The sequence below is a fragment of the Vulpes vulpes genome, chromosome 10 (genome assembly GCF_048418805.1).
Source record: "Vulpes vulpes isolate BD-2025 chromosome 10, VulVul3, whole genome shotgun sequence".
NCBI lineage: Eukaryota > Metazoa > Chordata > Mammalia > Carnivora > Canidae > Vulpes > Vulpes vulpes.
Window position 1 is genome coordinate 7,285,284 of NC_132789.1, and position 20,363 is coordinate 7,305,646.

At 50.2% G+C, this 20,363-nt stretch overlaps 1 protein-coding gene across 1 annotated transcript; it reads right to left on the reverse strand.

Moving 5' to 3' along the window:
- Positions 1-42: 42 nt before the first annotated feature.
- On the reverse strand, positions 43-19,046 carry LRRC43 (leucine rich repeat containing 43). The gene is made up of 12 exons (XM_072725249.1): positions 18,841-19,046; positions 17,172-17,432; positions 16,018-16,128; positions 14,614-14,753; positions 12,236-12,474; positions 11,396-11,583; positions 10,421-10,917; positions 8,441-8,825; positions 8,128-8,280; positions 7,856-8,041; positions 7,489-7,519; positions 43-225 (listed from the first exon to the last, which is right to left on the reverse strand). The coding sequence occupies exons 4-12, from the start codon at positions 14,718-14,720 to the stop codon at positions 98-100; spliced, it is 1,914 nt and encodes a 637-aa protein (XP_072581350.1). The 5' UTR covers positions 14,721-14,753; positions 16,018-16,128; positions 17,172-17,432; positions 18,841-19,046; the 3' UTR covers positions 43-97.
- Between the last annotated feature and the right edge of the window lie 1,317 nt (positions 19,047-20,363).

A 20,363-nucleotide genomic window follows, 5' to 3' on the forward strand; every position in this document is an offset into this window, starting at 1 on the left:
CCTGCCGGCCCCGGCCCCGGCCCGCCCCGTCCCCCCCGCCGTGGCGGCCACACGGACGCGGAGCTGCGGGCATCAGAACAGCCTTTAATCGCGCGCCCTACAGGGCGAAGTCCCGGAGCGCCTCCTCGGCCGAGCGGCACTGGCTCAGCTGGACCTGCACCTCCACGGTCAGCGGCTGCGGCTGGTAGTCGCTTTCGGAAATTGCAAGCGCAGATTTTTTCTTTTCTGAGAAATAAAAACACGAGTATGTGAGTCCCGCCCGAGAGGTGTGCGGGCTGCTTCGCTGCCGCCCTGACGGGCTCGTTACGCGAGCGCCCCCGAAACGCAGAGCCGTGCTCCGACCGAAGGTAGCGCGCCTGGGAGCGCGGGACTCCGGCCCCGGCCGTGACCGCGGCGAGGACCCCGCGGGGTCCCGGCGAAGCAGGCGGTGGAACCAGGCGCAGCTGTTGCAGTTGCGCGTTGAAGCAGCTGCTGGTGTCTTAGAGCAATGTCTCCTTTTTTGGGTCTTTGGAATAATTTTAATTACAACCCACCCCACCCCCAGCCCATTCCTAAAATCAAATAATTCCAAAGAAAATATGAAACAGGTTGAGCAGCGTTTTCAAAGAATATTGACAAACCACGGTTATTCGGAGGTGAATATTGGGCAGATGTTTTCTTAAAAAGCGAATGAAGTCTGGCATTGCAGGGAAAACGGGAAGCATTTTGATGAATCTGTAACATTTGAGCTTGCAAGTAGAAACTAGAATTTTGGAACGTGGTATCTGCCACCATAAAGAGTTTCCCAATACTCAAAGACTCTTCCAAAGACATGGGTGCTGATAATGTGATTTTTGGGTAATGTATATGGGTCGACAGTCGGGAAGATCTGCATAACTCAGTGAGCCAGTATTTTACAAATAACCAATGCCTGATGTTACAAATTGTGCATGAGTAAGATAGCCCTTCAAAATGCAGTGTAAAAAAATAAAAATAAAAAAAGCAATGTAGACCAATGGATTTTAACATGACTATGAAAAATGCATTCATATAGTTTTCACTCTGTAACCGCTCTTGAAAAACTACTAGTTGTCAAATTTGACATAATACCAAAGAAAAATATCCAGTTATTTGAAAGTCTTTTAAAATATTCCCTTTTCCAGTTACATGACCACATTGAGATTGGATTGTCATCATCCACTTCAACAACTGCAACACAAGAGATTAACTGCAGAACCAGCTATTTCAGTGCAACCGTCAATTAAGCCAGACAAAAGATTTGCAAAAATGTAAAAAAGAAATGTAAGACCATCTTAACTCTGGAGCTTGATCATAAATCGTATGCACATATTTGTATGGGTCCTAAAGTCCAGCAGTATACTTTCTTTGTTCTTTTTCAAAGTTGTTTGGCTATCCTTGATCATTTGAATTTCCAGATTTTTAGAATCCACCTGCTGATTTCTTTAAAAAAATAAAACCCCCCCATAATTATGATTGAGATCAGGTTGAATTGTAGATCAATTTGACCAAAACCAACATCTAATCAATACTGAATCTCCCTATCCATGTACATATTTATCCCACCATTTAAGTCTTTGATTTGGCAACGTTTTATAGTTTTCAGTATGCAAGACTTCCACATCCTTTGTCAGATTTATCCCTATTTCATATTTTTTTCAATACCATTGTAAATGGTACTATTTTAAAATTTCACTATCTGGTTGTTCATTGCCAGTATATGGAAATACAATTAATTTCTTGAATACTGACCCTGTATCCTACAACCCTGTTAAACTCAGTTTTAGAAGTTTTCTTTTAAAAATAAAAAGGTTTTAAGAGAGAGGGAGTGAGCATGGGAGGAGAGGGGAGAAAGGGAGAGGGAAAAGCAGATTTGCCATGGGGCTCAATCCCAGGCCCCTGGGATCATGATCGGAGCTGAAGGCAGATGCTTAACTGACTGAGCCACCCTGGTGACCCAGAAGCTTCTTTTTTTTTTTTTAAGATTTTTATTCATGATACACAGAGAGAGGCAGAGACACAGGCAGAGGGAGAAGCAGGCTCCATGCAGGGAGTCCATGTGGGACTCAATCCTGGATCCCAGGATCAGGCCCTGAGCTTCGAATATAGGCATTTAATGCTATAATTTAATGCTATAAATTACTCTCTAAATACTGTTTTACTAATTTTGACATTTTATATTTTCATTTTCATTCAGTTCGAAATACTTTTGTAATTTCTCTTTTGATTTCTTGATCCGTGGGTTATTTAGATGTTTTATTTCATTCCTAAAATTGGGAGATTTTACAAATATCTTTGCTACTGACTTATTTAATTACACTTGGTCATAGAGGATAGGATACTTTGTATGTCTTGAATTGTTTTAAACATTGAGACTTTATTTATGGTCCACATTATGGAATATCTTGATTCTGTGTGGATGTAGAGAATGTGTATTCTCATGTTATTGGGTGGGGTACTCTATAGATGTCAGGTACCTCAAGTCTCCTACATCCTTACTGATTTTCTGTCTACTTGTTCTGTCAATTACTTACGGAGGCGTATTGAAATCTCTGAACATAATTTTGGATTTGTCTATTTCTCCTTATAGTTCTATCAGGTTTTTTTTTTTTTTTTCATGTATTTTGAAGCTCAGTTATTAGGTGCATACATGCTTAGGATTGTTACATCCTCCTGACTCCTTTATTATAAAATGAGTCTATTCCTGGTAATAGTCTTTCTCTGAAGTCTATTTTGTCTGATATTAGTAGTTGCTCCTTTTTTTTTTTTAATTAGAGTAAGCATGAATTTCTTTCTCCATTTTTAAAAAAGATTTTATTTATTCATTCATGAGAGACACGGAGAAAGAGAGGCAGAGACACAGGCAGAGGGAGAAGCAGGCTCCATGCAGGGAGCCCGACGTGGGACTCGATCCAGGGTCTCCAGGATCATGCCCTGAGCCAAAGGCAGACGCTCAACTGCTGAGCCACCCAGGCGTCCCTCTTTCTCCATTTTTTAACATTTTTGTATCTTTATTTCTAAAGTGGATTTCTGGTAAGCAGCATATGGTTGGATCTTACTTTTTTTTTTTTTATCCAATCCAAACATCTCTGTGTTTTAATTGGGTTTTCAGACCATTTACATTTAATGTGATTATTGATATGATTGGGCTTAAGTCTACCATCTTAAGTTTTCTATTTATCTCATGTGTTCTTTGTTTCTTTTTGTTTCCACCTCCTTTTAGATTATCTTTAGGATCCCTCTTTTCTCTCCTTTGTTGGCTTGTTAGCTAGCTAGCACCCTTTGTTGTATCATTTTGGTGGTTATACTTTAGAGTTTATAATAAATATCATTACCTTAGCTTATCACAGCCTGGCTTCAAGTGATATTGTACTACTTCACATAGAAATAGGAACCTTGCAGTGATATACTTCTATTTCTTTCCTTACTCTCACTCCTGCCCTCCTTGCTATTGTTATACATTCAACTGGTTTTATAAGCACTGCAATATATTTTTTCATTAAATGATTAACAATCATTTAAACATATTAACATAACAAGAAAGGAGTCTTCATATTTAACCCAGTTACCATTTCCAGTGCTCTTGATTTCTTTGTTCAGATCCAGATCCATCTAGTATTTTCTTCTGCTTAAAGGACTTCTTTTAGTATTTCTTATAACACAAGTATGCTGGTGATACATTCTTTCAGCATTTGTATGTTTAGACAACTGTTCGGTTTACTTTTGGTTTTGGAAGATATTTTTGTTAGGTAAAGAATTTTAAGTTGAGAGGTACCTGGCTGGCTCAGTCAGTTGGGCATCTTCCTTCAGCTCAGGTCATGATGTCAGGGTCTTGGGATTGAGCCTCCTGTCGGGCTCCCTGCTCAGTAGGGAGCCTGCTTCTCCTCTCTCCTTCTACCCCTCCACCCCCTTGTGCTCTCTCTCTCAAACAAAAAATCTTTTAAAAAAAAGATTTAAAAGAAGAATTTTAAGTTGATAGTTATTTTTCCTTAAATGTTTAAGAATTCTTCTACTGTCTTTTATTTGGCATTTTCAGCCAATGATAAAACTGCTGTCATCTTTATCTTTGTTCCTGTCTTTATAACTGATTTTGAGCAGTTTTATTTTTTAAGATTTTATTTATTCATGAGAGATGCAGAGAAAGAGAGGCAGAAATACAGGCAAAGAAAGAAGCAGGCTCCCCGCTAGGAGTCCCATGCAGGACTCGGGATCCGGGACCTTAGGATCATGCCCTGAGCCAAAGGTAGACACTCAACCGCTGAACCACCCAGGCATCCCTAAGCAGTTTTTTTATCTAGCTTGGTTTAGTTTTCTCCATGCTTTTTGTGTTTTGAGTTCACCAAACTTTTTGGATTGATGTATTTATAATTTCCGTCTAACTTGGAAATGTTTCAGCAATTACTTATTCAAATATGCTTTTTGCCTTCCCCACTCTCCTTTGGAGGACTTTGGCTCCTCTGACTTTGTCTCAAAAGTCACTGATGTTCTGTTCATTTTTTCCCAGTCATTTTTCTGTGTTTAATTGTGGATAGTTTCTACTGCTTCCAGTATACTAATCTTTTCTTCTGAATTATCTGCCATTAATCCCAGTGAATGTGTTTTTAATATGACATGGTAGTTTTCATCCCTAAAAGTTTGGTTTACTGTCCATATTGCTACATACCACAATCTTTCGTTTAGTCTCTTAGATATATGGAATATAATTATAAGTTTTAATGTCCTTGTCTACTAACATGGATGTCATTTTTGAGTCAATTATGATTGATAAATTCTCATTACATATTAAGTTTTGCTTTTTTTCCATATATGGTAATTTTTTATTGGATGGCAGATGTGAATTTTACCTTGGGTGCTATTTTTTTTTAAAGATTTTATTAATTTGAGGGAGAGAGCATGCAAGTGCAGGGAAGGGCAGAGGGAAAGGGAGACAGAAAACCTTAAGCAGACTTCATGCTGAGCACAGAGCCCAACATGGGACTCGATCACACAACTCTGAGATTCTGACCTGAGCTGAAATCAAGAGTTTGATGTTTAAAGACTGAGCCACCCCCAGGTGCCCCACTTTGGGTGCTATTTTTGCATTCCTTTCCATATCTTTGGATTTTGCTTTAGGATATGGTTAAATTTCATCCTCACAGGACTTGTCCCTTCCTGCTCAAAATCTGAAGTGCTCCCCAGGGTGCTGTGCTCACTCCTTTTCTCTGTCAACATAAGCGCGTATATTTTCATGGTTTTAAATACCATTAAGCTGGGCAGCCCGGGTGGCTCAGCAGTATAGCACCGCCTTCGGCCCAGGGTGTGACCCTGGAGTCCCGGGATCGAGTCCCATGTCGGGCTCCCTGCATGGAGCCTGCTTCTCCCTCTGCCTCTGCGCCTCTCTCTGTGTGTCTCTCATGAATAAATAAAATCTTTATAAATAAATACCATTAAGCTGATTCATTCATTCAATGTTGATGGCCTACTATGAGTCTACTATGCTAGGGACGGGATTGTACGACTTTAAAGAATGCAGGTGCAGCCCCCCACCCTTATAGTTTCAGTGTAGTAGATGAGATAAAAATAAAACAATTATCTAGATTCGCATCTCTATAGTTTGCATGGTGCTGAGTACTATAGATGAAAACACCAGGTGCTATGAAGGAAACAAGGCAACCCATCCAGAGGACCAGCTTCCTGAAAGAAGGCAATTGAAGCTAAAATTTGACAGATGAAGTAGCTGAGGAAACAGTGGCAAGTGTAGATTAAGTATTCCAAGCAGAGCTCTGCAAGGCTTATAGAACATGGCAATGTGGATTTTGTGATGCAGCCAGCAGGAAGTCATGGAAGAATTTCCAATAGAGGAGTGACTCGGCCGGACCTGCCAACAAGATCACCCTGGCTACTGCAGCGGAATGGACAGAGTGGCTGGTGGGAGGAAGGAGGTGCAGCAAGGTGGCCATTGTGGTCGTCTGGGGTGGTGGCAAAGGAGATGGAGAAGGCACTGGGTGACAAAGGGCAGGTGAGGGCAAGGCTTCTTGGATGCTCCACACACTTCGCCTTCACAGGTGCAAAATCAAACTCACCCCAGGGGCAGCTCTGCAGGCCCTGAGCAGAAGCCTCTCCTGCCCACTGCCCTCCTGGCCCCCCAGTAACTCTCAGACCTGTCTCCCCCACACTGTCTCTGCTGTCCATTCCAGGTCAGGCCCTCAGCATTTCTTGCCTTTTACATTGTTTTTTTTTTTTTTTTTTAAGGTGAATTTCTTTTCATCAAGATAAAATTCTCATAATAGTCAACATTTTAACTACTTTTAAGTGTACACTTCTGTGGGTTTTAGTATATTCATAATGTTGTTCAACCATTATCATTAACTCCAGAACGTTTTGTCCCCCGCCTGGAAACCCTGTACCCATTAGCAGTCACCTCCCTCCCCCAGCTCTCAGCCCCCACTGATCTACTTTGTGTCCCTATGGATTCACTCGTTCTGGGACATTTCACATAAATGGAATCATACACTATATGGCCTTTTGCGACTGGCTGCCTTCCCTGCCACCCCTCTGAGCTCTACCCATGCAGTGCCTTGTTTCTTTTCTCTGCTGAGGAATCTCCACTGTATGGAAATACCACGTCCTGTTTGGGCATTCGTCCACTGATGGGCATTGGGCTGAATCCACCTTTTGGCTGTCAGGAATAGTGCTGCCCCGACTTTACCGTATACTTTGCAGCAGCCTCCCAGCTGCTCTCCCCATCTCCTATTGCTCCTTGCAAGCCTGCCAGTTCTTTCGAAACTCAGATCTAAAGGTTACCTATTTCAGAGGCTTCATTGACCACCCCTTGTTCATACAACAAGCCCACACTCCTTGTGGGGCAAATAGGGCCAAGGACCTGAAACAAGCCAGGCAACTGCCGAGCCGGAAGGACCCTGGCCTCGTCCCAACTCAGCCCCCTATCCCACATCACCTGGCTCCCCCCGCCCCAGACCACCTCACCTGTCCTTAGCAAAACCTATAGCACGTTGTGCTTGTCTCAGGGATGCAGGAAAGGTGTAGGGTTTGGTCCTTAGGGTGGGCATGGCCCTCCCAATGCCCAGAAGGTATGATTCTCCATCCTCCCATTTCTTTGGTCCCCAACCAGGCTAATCCTTCCCAAGGTCCTGCTATGGTCTGAAATCCTAACCCCCCAGAAGTGACGGTATTAGGAGATGGGGGCTTGGGAGGTCATGAGGTCATGAGGGCAGAGCCTCATGAATGGGCCTAGTATCCTTACAAAAAGCAGCTCTGGAGAGACCCCTTACCCCCCTCCACCATAGGATGTAGCAAAGGGGGCTGGTTACCAACCAGGACCCTCACCTAACGATGCTGGCACCTTGGTCTTGGACTTCCCAGCCTCCATAACTGCAAGAAATAAACATCTGTTGTTTACCAGCCTGCCAGGCTCTGGCATTGCTACGGCAGCCTGAACAGACTAAGGCTCCCACTGAACATTCCCTGCTCTCGGTCACCATCATCACTTACCATTTTTAGCTTTCTTGTTCTTCTTCAAATCCTGAGAGAAAGAACCACAACATGAGAGGCTCCCTGGAGTCAGGGCGTGCTTGGGAAGGGGCGGTACAGATGCCTGTGCAGTCCTGTGGGGCTCCCCGCCCAGGGAGGCAAGGCCGGCCTTCCAGAGAGGACCGGGCCTGACCTGCCGCCTTGCCTGGCTCCTCACGCCCGAGAAGGCTGCCCAAGGAGCCGCGACCCAGAAAGCTGGGAGCTGGGCAGTGCTGCCCGTGCCTCCCGGGGCCTGCCTGAGGAGACTGGGAGGCTCAGAGCCCCCTGGAGCCCCTCCTTGCCCAGCACTGCTTTGGTGGATACAGGAGGGACAGAGGCCCCGCTGTACCCTAAGAAACATCAGCCTGTCGATTTCCGGGGTGCGGATCACCCCAAAGTTACACACGGAGGACACAAGCGGCTCCCCCGCCAGCAGGGGCTCCAAGGCCAGCAGGCCGCTGCCCAGCACGCTCAGGATGGGGGGGTCCTGGCGGAGCTCCTTTGGAAGCTCCTTCTTCTTGGCCGCCTTCTGTTCCTGCAGAGGGGAGAGGCCGGAGAGCAGACGGGGCCCCCCACGGACCAGGCCCAGAGCACCCACAGCCACCGCCGCCCAGCCGGTACCTTTGCCTTCCCTTTCTCCCCTTTCCCTGCCTTGTCGTTCCCGTCTTTTTCCTTGTCTTTGTCCTTCTTCCCTTTCTTGTCCTTCTCCCCTTTTCCTTTCTTGGCAGGCGACACAATGTCGACAGGAGGCGGCACCAGAGGCCAGGAGAGGATCTAGGGGACAGCGAGGTGGCCGCGGTGAATACGGGCCAGGCCAGGCCGGGGCTAGCTGGGGCCTGCCAACACGGGAGCAGAGCCACGCGGCACCCGGACAGAAGAGCGGAGGCTGGGGGAGGGGGCCCATGTGTGGACTGTGGGGATCCGTGCCCCCCACCTTCTCCTCCACAATGGTCACGGTGGTTCCCGCCAGCAGGAAGGCCTTGAGGGGCACCAGATCTCTGAGGCTGTGCTGCATCTCATAGTTGCAGGGAATGACATCTGTCCAGGGCTTGTGGGTGGTGCTGAAGAGGACTGTCCTTGGGGAGGGCAGAGGCAGACAGGGCACCATCACCCGGGAGGCTGTGGCCAGGGACGAGGACAAGGCTTTTGAGAAGATATGCACAGCGTGCCACGAGGCCAGACCCAGGATTACTGCCCGATGCCATTTATATAAAGGTCTAAGAGAGGCACGGTGACTAATGGTGTCACCTGAGTTGATGATGACCCTTGGGAAAGAGGGAGGGGCCTGGGGAGTCTTCAGAGGTTCTGTTATATTGTTTCTTTTTTAAATTATTTTTTTACTGGGGCAGCCTGGGTAGCTCAGCAGTTTAGCGCCACCTTCAGCCCAAGGCCTGTTCCTGGAGGCCCCGGGACGAGTCCCACGTGGGGCTCCCTGCTGGAGCCTGCTTCTCCCTGTGCCTGTGTGTCTGCCTCTCTCTCTCTCTCTCTCTCTCTCTGTCTCTCATGAGTAAACAAATAAAATCTTTTAAAACATAATAAAAATAAAAAATAAAAACATAATAGAACAGGTTGGTGTGTCCACATCCACATGGAGAATCAGCAAATTTCAAACTGATACCCAGAATATGAGTTCATTTTTTAAAAAAACAAATTATGAGTATATAGCTTTGTACACATGACTGGGAAGTATATGCACAAAACTATTAAGAGGGATTCATCCTGGGGCACCTGGCTGGCTCAGTCGGTAAAGCGCCTGCCTACCGCTCAGGTCATGGTCCTGGGGTCCTGGGATCGAGTCCCACGTTAGGCTCCCTGCTCAGCAAGGTGTCTGCTTCTCCCTCTGCCCTTACCCCCTCGCTCGTGATCTCTGTCTCTCAAATACATAAAACATTTAATAAATAATAAAAGAGTACTTCATTCCATGGGATGAATTAGATGGATACATGAGAAGAGGCTTTTATTTTCTAATTTACGCCTTTTTTTAAAAAGCAGAATCATTTGTAGTTCTTACGTTTTTGTGAATATTTTCAAAAATGCAACCAGCACAACCACCGCAAGATCATCAGCGGTGGCTGGCTGAGGAGCCTGGCTGGGCTGGAGGTTGCCTCCCCTCCTCCGGCAGTGGGGAGTGCGACACAAGGGGCCACTGTGGCTCCCCCCCAGTCTCCACAAGCCTGCATCATTTACATTCTGTGGAGGTTGCAAGTAATTTTTTAAAAAACAACTCTTTTAGGGATCCCTGGGTGGCGCAGCGGTTTAGCGCCTGCCTTTGGCCCAGGGCGCGATCCTGGAGACCCAGGATCGAATCCCACGTCAGGCTCCCGGTGCATGGAGCCTGCTTCTCCCTCTGCCTGTGTCTCTGCCTCTCTCTCTCTCTGTGTGTGTGACTATCATAAATAAATAAAAAATAAAAAGAAACTAAATTAAAAAAAAAAAACTCTTTTAGCTAGGGGAGAAGCTGGCTTTCCCAATTCCTTGAGGGCGTCGGTAGCAGGGTCTGCGTGGGGCACAGGCTCAGGTAATCAGAAGTCACAGGTTCTGTTTGCTGCTGCGCCACCAGCACCGCCGCCACCGCCCCCATCAGAGGAATCGACGGCAAAACCAGCCGAGAACAGGAACTTTGTGAACAAACAAAACTAAAAGCAAACCGAGTTCCATGTTTAGCGACTGGTCACAAAATCAGTTAATAGGGCTTCGAATGCTAAATGAGAAGTGACTCCAGGTTCTTGTAAAATTCTTCACCATCGAAAAAGATTCCTTAGCAAGTAAGACAAAGCACGTGGTACCCAGGGGCCGCCCGGGCTGGCCGTCGAGGGGGAGGGCGGGAGGAGCCGCAGCCCGCCGGAGGCCGCGGGGGGCCCCAACCCCGGCCCCGCCCCGCCCCGCCCCGGCCCCGCCCCGCCCCGCCCCGCGCCGGCCCCGCCCCGCGCCGGCTCCCGCCGCCCTTACCCCGGGGAGGGGCGGAGCCGGGGATCCGCGCGCGGCCGCAGCTGCGCCAGCCCCGCCAGCTCCTCCGCCGAGTCCGTCACCCAGGGCGGGGCCGCCGACGCGCCCGAGGCCGGCGAGTCCTCCCGCTCCCCCGACGGCGAGGACTGGCCCGACTCTGCGGAGTCTTCGCGCCCCTCGGAGAGCTCCTCGCGGACGTCCGGGCCCAGCTGCTCGCCGCGCGCCGAGGGCTTGACGGTCTGCGGGAGAGACACGGGCCCCGCGGGGCCGCCGCTCGGGGTCCTCGGCGCAGCGCGCACGTGCGGGAGCAGGTGCCTGTGCCCCGGGCGGGAAGCAAGGAGGCTTCTGGGCTGTTGTTTTAAATGCCCGTCTCGCCCCTCCTGAGAGGTCTACGTTAGGAGGAACGATTTCTGCGGGAGCTGGGGTGCCCCCATTCTCCTGGCTGGATGATACCCTTGGCTTTGCCTTTGGTGAGAAGAGTGATGGAAGAGCAGGGGAGAGGCATGGGGAGAGGTAGGGGGAGAGTGAGTTAGGGGGAGAGTGAGTTAGGGGGAGACTTAGGGGAGACTTAGGGGAGACTTAGGGGGAGAGGTAGGGGGAGTGGTAGGGGGAGAGGTAGGGGAGAGGTAGGGGGAGTGGTAGGGGGAGAGTTAGGGGAGAGGTAGGGGGAGTGGTAGGGGGAGAGGTAGGGGAGAAGCCTGCTTGTACATGCTGCTCCCTGGTGAGGCCATTTGCTGGGATTTCAAGGGCAAAAGAAGGAGGCGAAGGGCAGTGAGCTGCAAGAAAGGGTCTGACCAGAGCCGCTTCCCCCTCAGAGTCGGGTGTGAACCAGAAAGCTCCAATTAAGGGGGTTTTCTGGGCTCCAAGAAGCGGTTCTGCTGCACAGGAGACCCCGAGCGCCGCCCAGGCCCCTGGCTCCCGGGACAGCCCGAGGGGAACCCACCTCAGCCAGCACACCACCATATTTACTTCCTTCTCCTTCTTCATCTTCCACAAAACCGTAGGTCACATAGTAGCTGTAACTGATAAAAGGGCCTTGGGGCCCCGGGTCGGGGTCCAAGATAGAGGTGTCAGGAACCCCCTTGACATTTCCAATGGTCACCACGAGCTGCGCCTCACACGCCAAAAGGTCTGCAAGGGGGATGGGCGGAAGTGAGGGGTAGGCAGGGGAGGGCATGGCCAACAGGATCCCTGCATTCTCTCCTCCACCCGGGCCCAGCCTCACAGTGTGCAGACTTGGGCTCAAATCCCAGTTCTGCCAAGTTCAAACACAGTGATGTGCAGCACGTCCCTTTTTGGTAAGATGGTAAGACACCCCTGTTTTCCTGATCTGTATAATGGGAATGACAGTAGTTGCTTTGCAGGACGGTTACAGATGAAGAATACCTGTTACCTTAGCACAGCCAGGCACACAGTCGCGGGAGCTGTTTGTTACCAACGTTGTATCACCCTTACCCTGAGAAGGATCTGATGCAGCTTGTGGCATGGGCCACAAGGGGGTGATCTCAAGCCACCGCAGAAGTAAAGAAATTGGTTTCAAGAATGTTTCCTGTTTGCCTAGGATGGTCTCACCCTCCTTACCACTTCTGTCCCCCAATCCCAAGTACAGAGATCAAAAATCTGGGAGAGGACTCTGATCAAGAAGGTGAGCTACACTTGACTAAGGTGTGGGTCCACTGGGGAGCTGCAGGGACAGGCCACCCTGTATGATGGTGGACAGGCAAGCTGAGGCTCAGGGCATCAAATACCAGCCCCTCCCCACTTTGCACATCGGCTTCCTCACCCCCATGGTGGCTGAGCCCCCTGAACTGATACTTCTCACTGGGAGACACGGTGATGTCATCTAGCACGCAGAGCCGGGGCAGGCTGTCGATGGTGAAACCTCGGTAGTAGGGCACCAGGCCCAGTGGGTTCCCCTGCAGCACGAGCAGCCTCAGATGTTGGAGGGTGCTGAGGCTGGCGATCATGCCCTGCAGGTCCGTCAGGTCATTGAAGCTCAGGTCCAGAGAGACAAGGTTGGGCCTAGAAGGGGAGCAGGAGAGTCCAGAGGCAGGGTGAGCACAGGGGTGGGGACTGGCAGCTGTGTCATGCGCCAGGCCTGCCCTGCTCACCATCCCCCAGCACCCCGTGTCCAGGACAGACAGCAGGCCTGTGCTGAGGGTGGGAGGGGAGCCCCAGCCCACCCTTGTCTCACAAATTAGCCCCTTGTTGGGAAGCACCTCTCAGTCCTATTGCCCCCTCCCCCCATGACACTGCCATCATCACTGTGACACAGAGGTGGCCCTGGTCACATCCTGCCTCCCCTGACTTCCATTTACATAGATCTCTCCTTCTCAGTTAAACTCCTGGTACCTCCCATAGATCTGATACAGCACTGTGCCTCCAGAAGGTTCTCAACAAAGACAGACACGGGCAAGGAAGGCAGAGGGAAGCCACATGGGGAGGAGCAGTGGAGGGAGGTAAGAGAGGCAGGTAAATATGGGGACCTGAGAATAGGGTACGTGAAGCTAGAGGACACCTTCCAAAGCCTGACTGGCTCATGGTCGTAAGAAGCCACATGATTCATTTCTTGGGGGAACATGAGTGAAGAGGAACGTGCCAGTGAGGACAAAGGAGGCACCCTCCTTTCCAGTCTGGTGAAAACTGGCCAGGAAGAGGGGGGCACAGGTGTGTTCCCCAACTGCACAAACTAGAAAGCAAACAGGTTCCAGATCTGAGAACAGCAGCAAGAAAAATGTGAGGGGCACGGCATGGTCACATGGATACCCTACGGCCTCCAGCAGACGGAGTGCCCTCACTCAGGCGCGTCCTGCTCCCTTCTGCCCTGCTTTTCTGGCCTGTGTAGCCAGTTGAGGGGGAAATGCCCAAAAGGACATTTCGTGGGGACCAGCACACAGACCTTGTCCAACGACAGCCTTCAAGAAGACCGGGAAGACCCGAGGAAAATCCATCCATGAGAAGGGGACCCTAGTTTTAATCTCAGTGAAAGACAGAGGTTTCCCTTACGTGTTTTTATGAAACTCACACTTGGCACGAAGCAGGTAACCTAGGTTTAGAGAAAGTGTTTTCCAAATAAAAAATCAGAACACATGGAGTACAGTCCATGGTATGAGTCTGAAATCAGCCATCACAGGAAGTCCAAAATGTACGCTTCCCTCCTGGGCTACGTTCTCTGGCAGCTAAAGTCAGTGGAAGAAACTGGAATTGTGCATGGCCAAGGCTATGGCAAGGGTGGAAGGAGGAGGAGGAGGAAGGAAATTATGATCAGAGATGGGGACCCTCCAAGAGTGTATACAGCTGGGCCACCTGAGATTGTTTTCCAGATAACCTAGAAAAGCAAGGAAGGGATGCTGACCGATGCCTTCTGCCCAGTCCAGGCTGCGGAGAAGGGAACCATAGTGTAGCCCACGCAGCGCCGCCCAAGATGCTGAAACCCTGGGAATCCTCGAGGCATGTTCTGGAAGCCTTCCTCTGACAGCCTTTCGCAGGTGGCCTCTGATTCCCCCATACTCCTCAGACCCCAGGTTTTGTTTCCCTCCGCTCACTCCCAAAGGAGACAAGCCAAACCAAGAGTAGTCTGTAGAGCAGCGACTTTCAGCTTGGGGTGATTTTGCACCCCACCTAGTGGGCACAGTCTACGAACGTTTGGTGGTTACAACTGGTGTGGGGGTGCAACTGGCATCTAGTGGGTGAAGGCCAGAGGTGAAGCTCTGCTTCCTACGGAGCATGAGACAGCCCCACCCCAGTTGCCCACTCCAGTGTCGGCAATATCCAAGCTGAGAAATCCTGCTCTCAAAGCATCAGAGGGAAAGGTCTGACTCACTCCTGCTACCTCTTGTATCTTTCCTTGGGCTTCAGTGGGAATTTTTGCTTATTTGGTGAGAAATAAATCCTAGGTCTGGAGCTGGCAGCCAACCAACAATTATTATAGAAAGAAGCAAAGCAAAAAAGGGAAGAAAGGAAAGGAAAGGAAAGAAAGGAAGGGAAGGGGAGGGGAGGGGAGGGGAGGAGAGGAGAGGAAAGGAAAGGAAAGAGGAAAGGAAAGGAAAGGGAAAGGGAAGGAAAGGAGCAAGCTAAGGTGAGTCCTTCAAGGCACCAGGGTGGAATCACCCAAACCTAAGACTTAAGTGTCTCTCTCTCCATCCGGGGCTCTCCAGTTACCAGTGATCTGCGGTGACATACAGACTTTCTAAGGGGCCCAGAAGCTTGTTGTGACCCAAGCCCAAGTGCTGGAGACGTGGGGGCGGGTGGGCACACAGACACTCCATACTGGTGATCTTGTTGCCATAGAGCTCCAGCACCTGAGAGAAGCAGAAAGAACGGTGCCTGTGAGCTGGAGTCTGTCCGTCCATCTGTCCTTCCCCTCCCTCCCTAAGAAACAACAGGATGGAACTGTGTAGTACTCATGCCACGCCGCCCTGTGCCCATCTGGACTCTCTTTAAAATACGGGGTGGAGGGGATATTTCTGCAGGAGGTGTTGGAAAGTTTCTTTTCCTTAGTGAAGGAGATGTGAAAATTTGGCATAGGAGGTGATGGCGGAGCGGATGGGTACATGCACAGCATTTTGCCACCGCTCAACCCACGGTGGCACATCTTTGGGAAAGCCAAAGGGTCCCCGCTGGCCTTTGGAGCCAGTAAGGCATCAGCTGGAGCGTCACGAAGCATTCTTGGCTTTCTGCTCCAAGGCCTCTCCTGGTTTCTTCCTAGGCCCAGCATGTAGCCATATTTCTGAGTCCCTTCTGCCACTATATCTACTAATTTCCACACTTAATTTGAAATTGAGATCATTTTGATACGTTCAGCTGAAAACACATCATAAAGCCTGGGCTAACTTTATTTAAAGTGATTTTTTTCCCATTGTGGCAAAATATATATGATTCACCATTTTCCCTATTTCTATGTGTACCATTCAGAAGCATTAAGTAGAGTCCCATCGTTGTGCAGCCATCATCACTCCTATTTCTGAAGATGTTTACCACCCCAGATGGATGTTCTGGACCGTCACAATGGTCCCCCCACTGGGTACCGCAATGACTCCCCATTGCCCTCACTCTGACCCCAGTAACCTCTGCTCTACTGTGATCCCTGTGGATTTGCCTCTTCTAGATATTTTGTGGAAGTGGAATCATCTAATATGTGACCTTTTGTGTCTGACCTCTCTCATTCAACATAATGTTTTCAAGTTTTATCCGTGCTTTAGCATGAATCATTCCCTTTTATGACTGAGTAACATCTCACTGTGTGGAGAGACCACATTTTGTTTACCCACCCATCTGCTGATGGACCTTTCAGTTGGCCCCACCTTTTGGCTGTGGTGGGTAATGCTGCCGTGACCACCCCCGGCCTGCAAGAATCCCAGTCCTTGCCTTCAATTCTTTGGGGCATATACTGAGAGATGGAATTGCTGGGTCACGTGGAAATTGTACTTTTTGAGGAATCTGGCCTCCCTCTCCAAAGCCTGGGGCTGGCCCTTGGCACCCAGCCACACTGGCCAAACCTTCCATTGGCAGGGTCTCTGGGCTGCACCAGCCCGCAGACACTAAATGGAGCCTGGGACTCTTTACCTTGAGAGTTGGGGGCAGGTTGATGGCATCAACCTCCTTGATTTGGTTGGCACTCAGTACCAACTCTTCGAGTTTTAGAAACTTCAGGAGACCTTTATCCACCAGGTTCACCTAGAAGGAAAGGTCAAGAAGCTAAGAGCTCTCATGGGCGAGGCAGCTGTGGAGCAGAAATAGGGTCTACAGGAGGGCAGCAACAGCTGGCCACTGACCCTCCCGAGGGGGTTACTTGGCGCACGCCAACCCCCTTTCTCTCCCTAACCACCCTCCTCACAGACTCTCCTGCACATCCCACCAGCCGCTCCACCTCGACCACGGGGTGGTCTCTCACCTCTGAGCCCTCACCCCACCCCCTGGAGAGGTTGTACAACTTCCAGCCCAGTGTCCCGTGTCCCCTATTGGACTGTGAGCTCCAAAGACCAGGGATCCCATATTCTTTGCTGTCTACCCCTGGGCCACAGTGAATCCTGAGGCTGTAAGGTATTGCTGGTTGACACACAGCAGGGTCAGACCTAAAGTTCAGAGGTCTTCCTGCAAATCTTCAGTTCTCTGTGGCCTCAAAGTCATTAGGGCGCTACCCAGTGACTATGCCACTTTGCCCAGGATTGAGGGGTCCTGAGGACACAAAACTTTCATAGTTGACAGTGGGAAAGTCCCAGGCAAATTGGTAGGAGTGGCTCCTGCTCCTCATGCCTGGTACTGCGGGAATTCACAGTTTCTCCGGGAAAGGAGAAGCAAAAGCAGGAAGGCTGAGTTTGCAGCACGGGACTCTGTTATTGGTAGAAGCGAAGAAGGCTTTTTCGTAACAGAAACTAATACGGTACTATGCCTAACGCTCCCTAAACCTGGGCCCCCACGGTGTAAATCAAGTAAAACCAATATGGATACCTTAGAGGTCGCTCCTAGGACCCAGGAGGGCCAAGTGCAGGGTGCACCAGAAGCCAACTATACAAGACACACCTGGATTCCCCCAGGGACGAAGAACGAAGACACCCAACAAATGAGCAGCTGGCCCTGCTTGGTGGAGCGGCTGGTGAAATTAGGGGGACAGAGCTACCGTCCCATCCTTCCTCCCATTTAACACCGAGGCCCCACCACTAAGGACTGTACAGTTTTATAGGGGAATGGCCTCCTTAACCTCAACCCCCGGCTCTTACCTGCTTGTCCACCACCCGTAGGGACCTGAAGTAGGAGTAGAAGAAGGTGTCTTTGAGCACCAGGGGATTCTGGATGGCCAGTTCTTTCAGAAAACGGTCCTCTGCACTGGAGCCCTCCAGCAGAGCCCAGGGTGAGTGGGGGCTACGGACCAGGTCCAACAGGGCCTCCACCGACTCCTCCCCAGGGCTCACGACCTCCTCGTCTCTGGGGATCAGCTCCCTCCATGCTCGGGGAGTTCGAGGAAGAAAGCGTGACTTATTCTGCAGTGGTGGAGGTGGAGAATGTGCTACTCGTGACTCAGCCCTCTCAAGGATTCAAGACTCCCCAGATAGAGCAGATTGTAAGACAGGACAATCAGGGATAAAGAGTTTAGAGATCTAGACAGTGAGTAATCAGTTTTGACTGATTATTAGCCATGGATAGAACCACAGACTGAGAACTACATTTCTGCCTTTAGGGGTTTACTCAAGCTGGGACCCTGGAAACACCAGGTGAGAGCATCCAAATATTTAGGATGTATGCACTAGAAGCTAGGAGGCAAGCAAAAGGCAATCTGGGAGGCGTATTAACCAAGGAAAGGCTTTTGAGGGAAAAGTGGCAAGGCTGAAAAGGTTGAATTCAGAATTTAGATGTCACAGAGGATGATGAGTCCCAGAGTGGACTTTCTCCCAGCCTTTTCTCCAGGAGACACTTGAGAGACATCCATGAAACCCCAAGAGCTCCCAGCGGATGCCAGGTACACATAGTAGGTTGTGCAACAATGTTTGTTGATGAAACACATGCATTAGTTCCTTGATTGGTGTCCTGGTTTTCTCCTCTGCGGAAATGGGAACACTGACCTCCCCTTAGCGCCTACAGTGTGGGGGGCGCCAGCTCTCCAGCAAGTGGGAGGGCAACATTCTAGACCCTCAGGATACTCCTGTGCACATCTCAGGGACGGCAGGTTCTCGGTGTCGCGCTCCTCACCCAGCTGTTGGGAGTGGGGCGTGGACACACACCTGCTCCAGCCCTCCTGAGCCACACTGGCTGCCCGGGAGGAAGCCTTAGGAGGGAAGTGCTTCTGGCCTCAGAAACAAGGAGACAGGAAGGGAGGGAGGAAGCCGCTTCTCCCAGGCCCACTAGCCTCTGCACCACCAGAACCATGCCCTGCACTCGGCCTGGGGGCTCTCGCCACGTGTCCTGCGGCACCCGAAGGTGGACAGGCGCTTTGCCCAGGCAAAAGCTTTTCACCCCAAAAGGTGCCTGGTGTCTTGAACAGACTGAGAAGCCCTACCCCAGGTCAGCCTGATGTGCTGGGGATGGGGTCAGGCCCACAGTCCTCGCAGAGTCCTCGCAGGGTCGCGGCCCGCACCCCAGGTCAGGCCCAGACCCAAACCTCCCCCAGGCTTCTCCAGCTCAGCCACGTGCTGCGGCCGCCCCCCGCCCCGGGCAGCCCGTCCGTGCCCCACGGCCCGAGTCCGTCCTCGCCGCCCCCGCCGGCGCCCAGAGCGCACCCAGCTGCCGGTGCCGCACGGGAACTCGCGCAGGCACAGCTGCCTCAGGTGCTCCCGGACCGCTGCGCTCAAGGCCCTGCCCGGCTTCTCCATCGCTGCGCGGCCGCGGCCCTACAGCCGCCTGCCAACCGCCGGGCGCGCGCCGGGGCTGGCACGTGGCGTTCCCGAGACCCACCTGCGCCGGCGTCTGCGCGCTTCTCCCCGGAGCCGGAGCCGGAGCCGGAGCCGGAGCCCCGAGACTGCTGCAGGCGGGGACGCCCTGGGTTTTCTCCTCTGGCCCAGCCCGTGCTCGCAGCTGTAAAATGGGATACTCGTGCGCTTCCCACAACCCCCGGGCTCTAACTGCTGTAGCTCCCAGCAGATGCCGAGCGCTTCCCGAGGAGAAAAATGCTAATTACATCCCCATTTGACAGATCCAGAAAGGAAAGATGAGCCCAAGGTCAAACAATCTCAAGATTCTAACCGGTGGATTCCAGTGGGTCTCTTTAACCCCTGAGTCACACACGGGTTGTAACAATCCCTGTTTGCATGTATTAACCATTTTAGCACCAAGATCTCATTTTAGACTGGAGGCGATCTCATTCATCTCTCCGTTCTCAGAGCACCTAGCATCTAGCCTACTGCTGGCCAAAAAGGAAGGGCTCCTGGGCACAGGTTTGAGAAATAAATAGGATAAGATGATTCTGGATTCTAGAATTTGGAAATGCAACATCTTTATTGAGATACAATTTACAAACCCCAAAATTCACCTGTTTGAAATGTGCAATTTTGTGATTTTTAGTATATTCACAATGCAACTATATTCATAGTGCAACCATCAGCGTTATCTGATTTTTAACTTTGTCCTCACCCCCAAAAGGAAACCCCATACCCACAAGGCAGTCAATCCTCATTCCCCCCTTGGCCTATCCCCTAGCAACCGCTAATATGCTTTCTGTCTCTATGGATTTGCTTCTTCTAGATATTTCATATTAAATGGAATCACAAAATATTTGTCTTTTCTGTCTGGCTTTTTTTCACTTGGCATAATGTTTTCAAGTTTCATCTATGATATAACACGTGTCGGTACACTTCATTCCTTTCTGTGGCTGGCTAATATTGCATTGCACGGAGAGACCACATTTTGTTCATCCATTCACCTGCTGAAGGACATTTGGGCTGTTTTCACTTTTTGGCTCTTATGAATAATGCTGCCTTAAACATTCCTGTACCTACTTTTGTGTCAACATATGTTTTTCTTTCTCTTGGATAGTTATCTAGGAATGAAAATTCTGAGTCATATGGTCACTTTATGTTTAACACTGTGAGGAACTGCGAATTGTTTTACACAGAATCTGCACCATGTTACATTCCCATCAGTAATATTTTGTTTTGTGTATATATATATATATTTAAAGATTTTGTTTATTTATTCATGAGAGACACAGAGAGAGAGAGGCAGAGACACAGGCAGAGGGAGAAGCAGGCTCCATGCAGGGAGCCCGATGTGGGACTTGATCCCAGATCTGCAGGATCACGCCCTGGACTGAAGGCGGCGCTTAAACCGCTGAGTCACCCGGGCTGCCCTGTTTTGTATATTTTTTATTGGAGTTTGATTTGCCGACATATAGTATAACACCCAGTGCTCATCCCATCAAGTGCCCCCTCAGTGCCCGTCACCCAGTCACCCCAACCTCCTTCCTGCCTCCCCTTCCCTTA

Coding starts and splice junctions, on each gene's coding strand:
- LRRC43 (XM_072725249.1), bottom strand. CDS start 14,720: ATGGAGTGTCTGTGTGCCCACCCGCCCCCACGTCTCCAGCACTTGGGC. Junction 10,918..11,395: donor ATGGTGGTGTGCTGGCTGAG/GTGGGTTCCCCT, acceptor TTCTCACCAAAG/GCAAAGCCAAGGGTATCATC. Junction 8,826..10,420: donor GCCGGCGCGGGGCGGGGCCG/GCGCGGGGCGGG, acceptor AATTTAAAAAAG/AAACAATATAACAGAACCTC.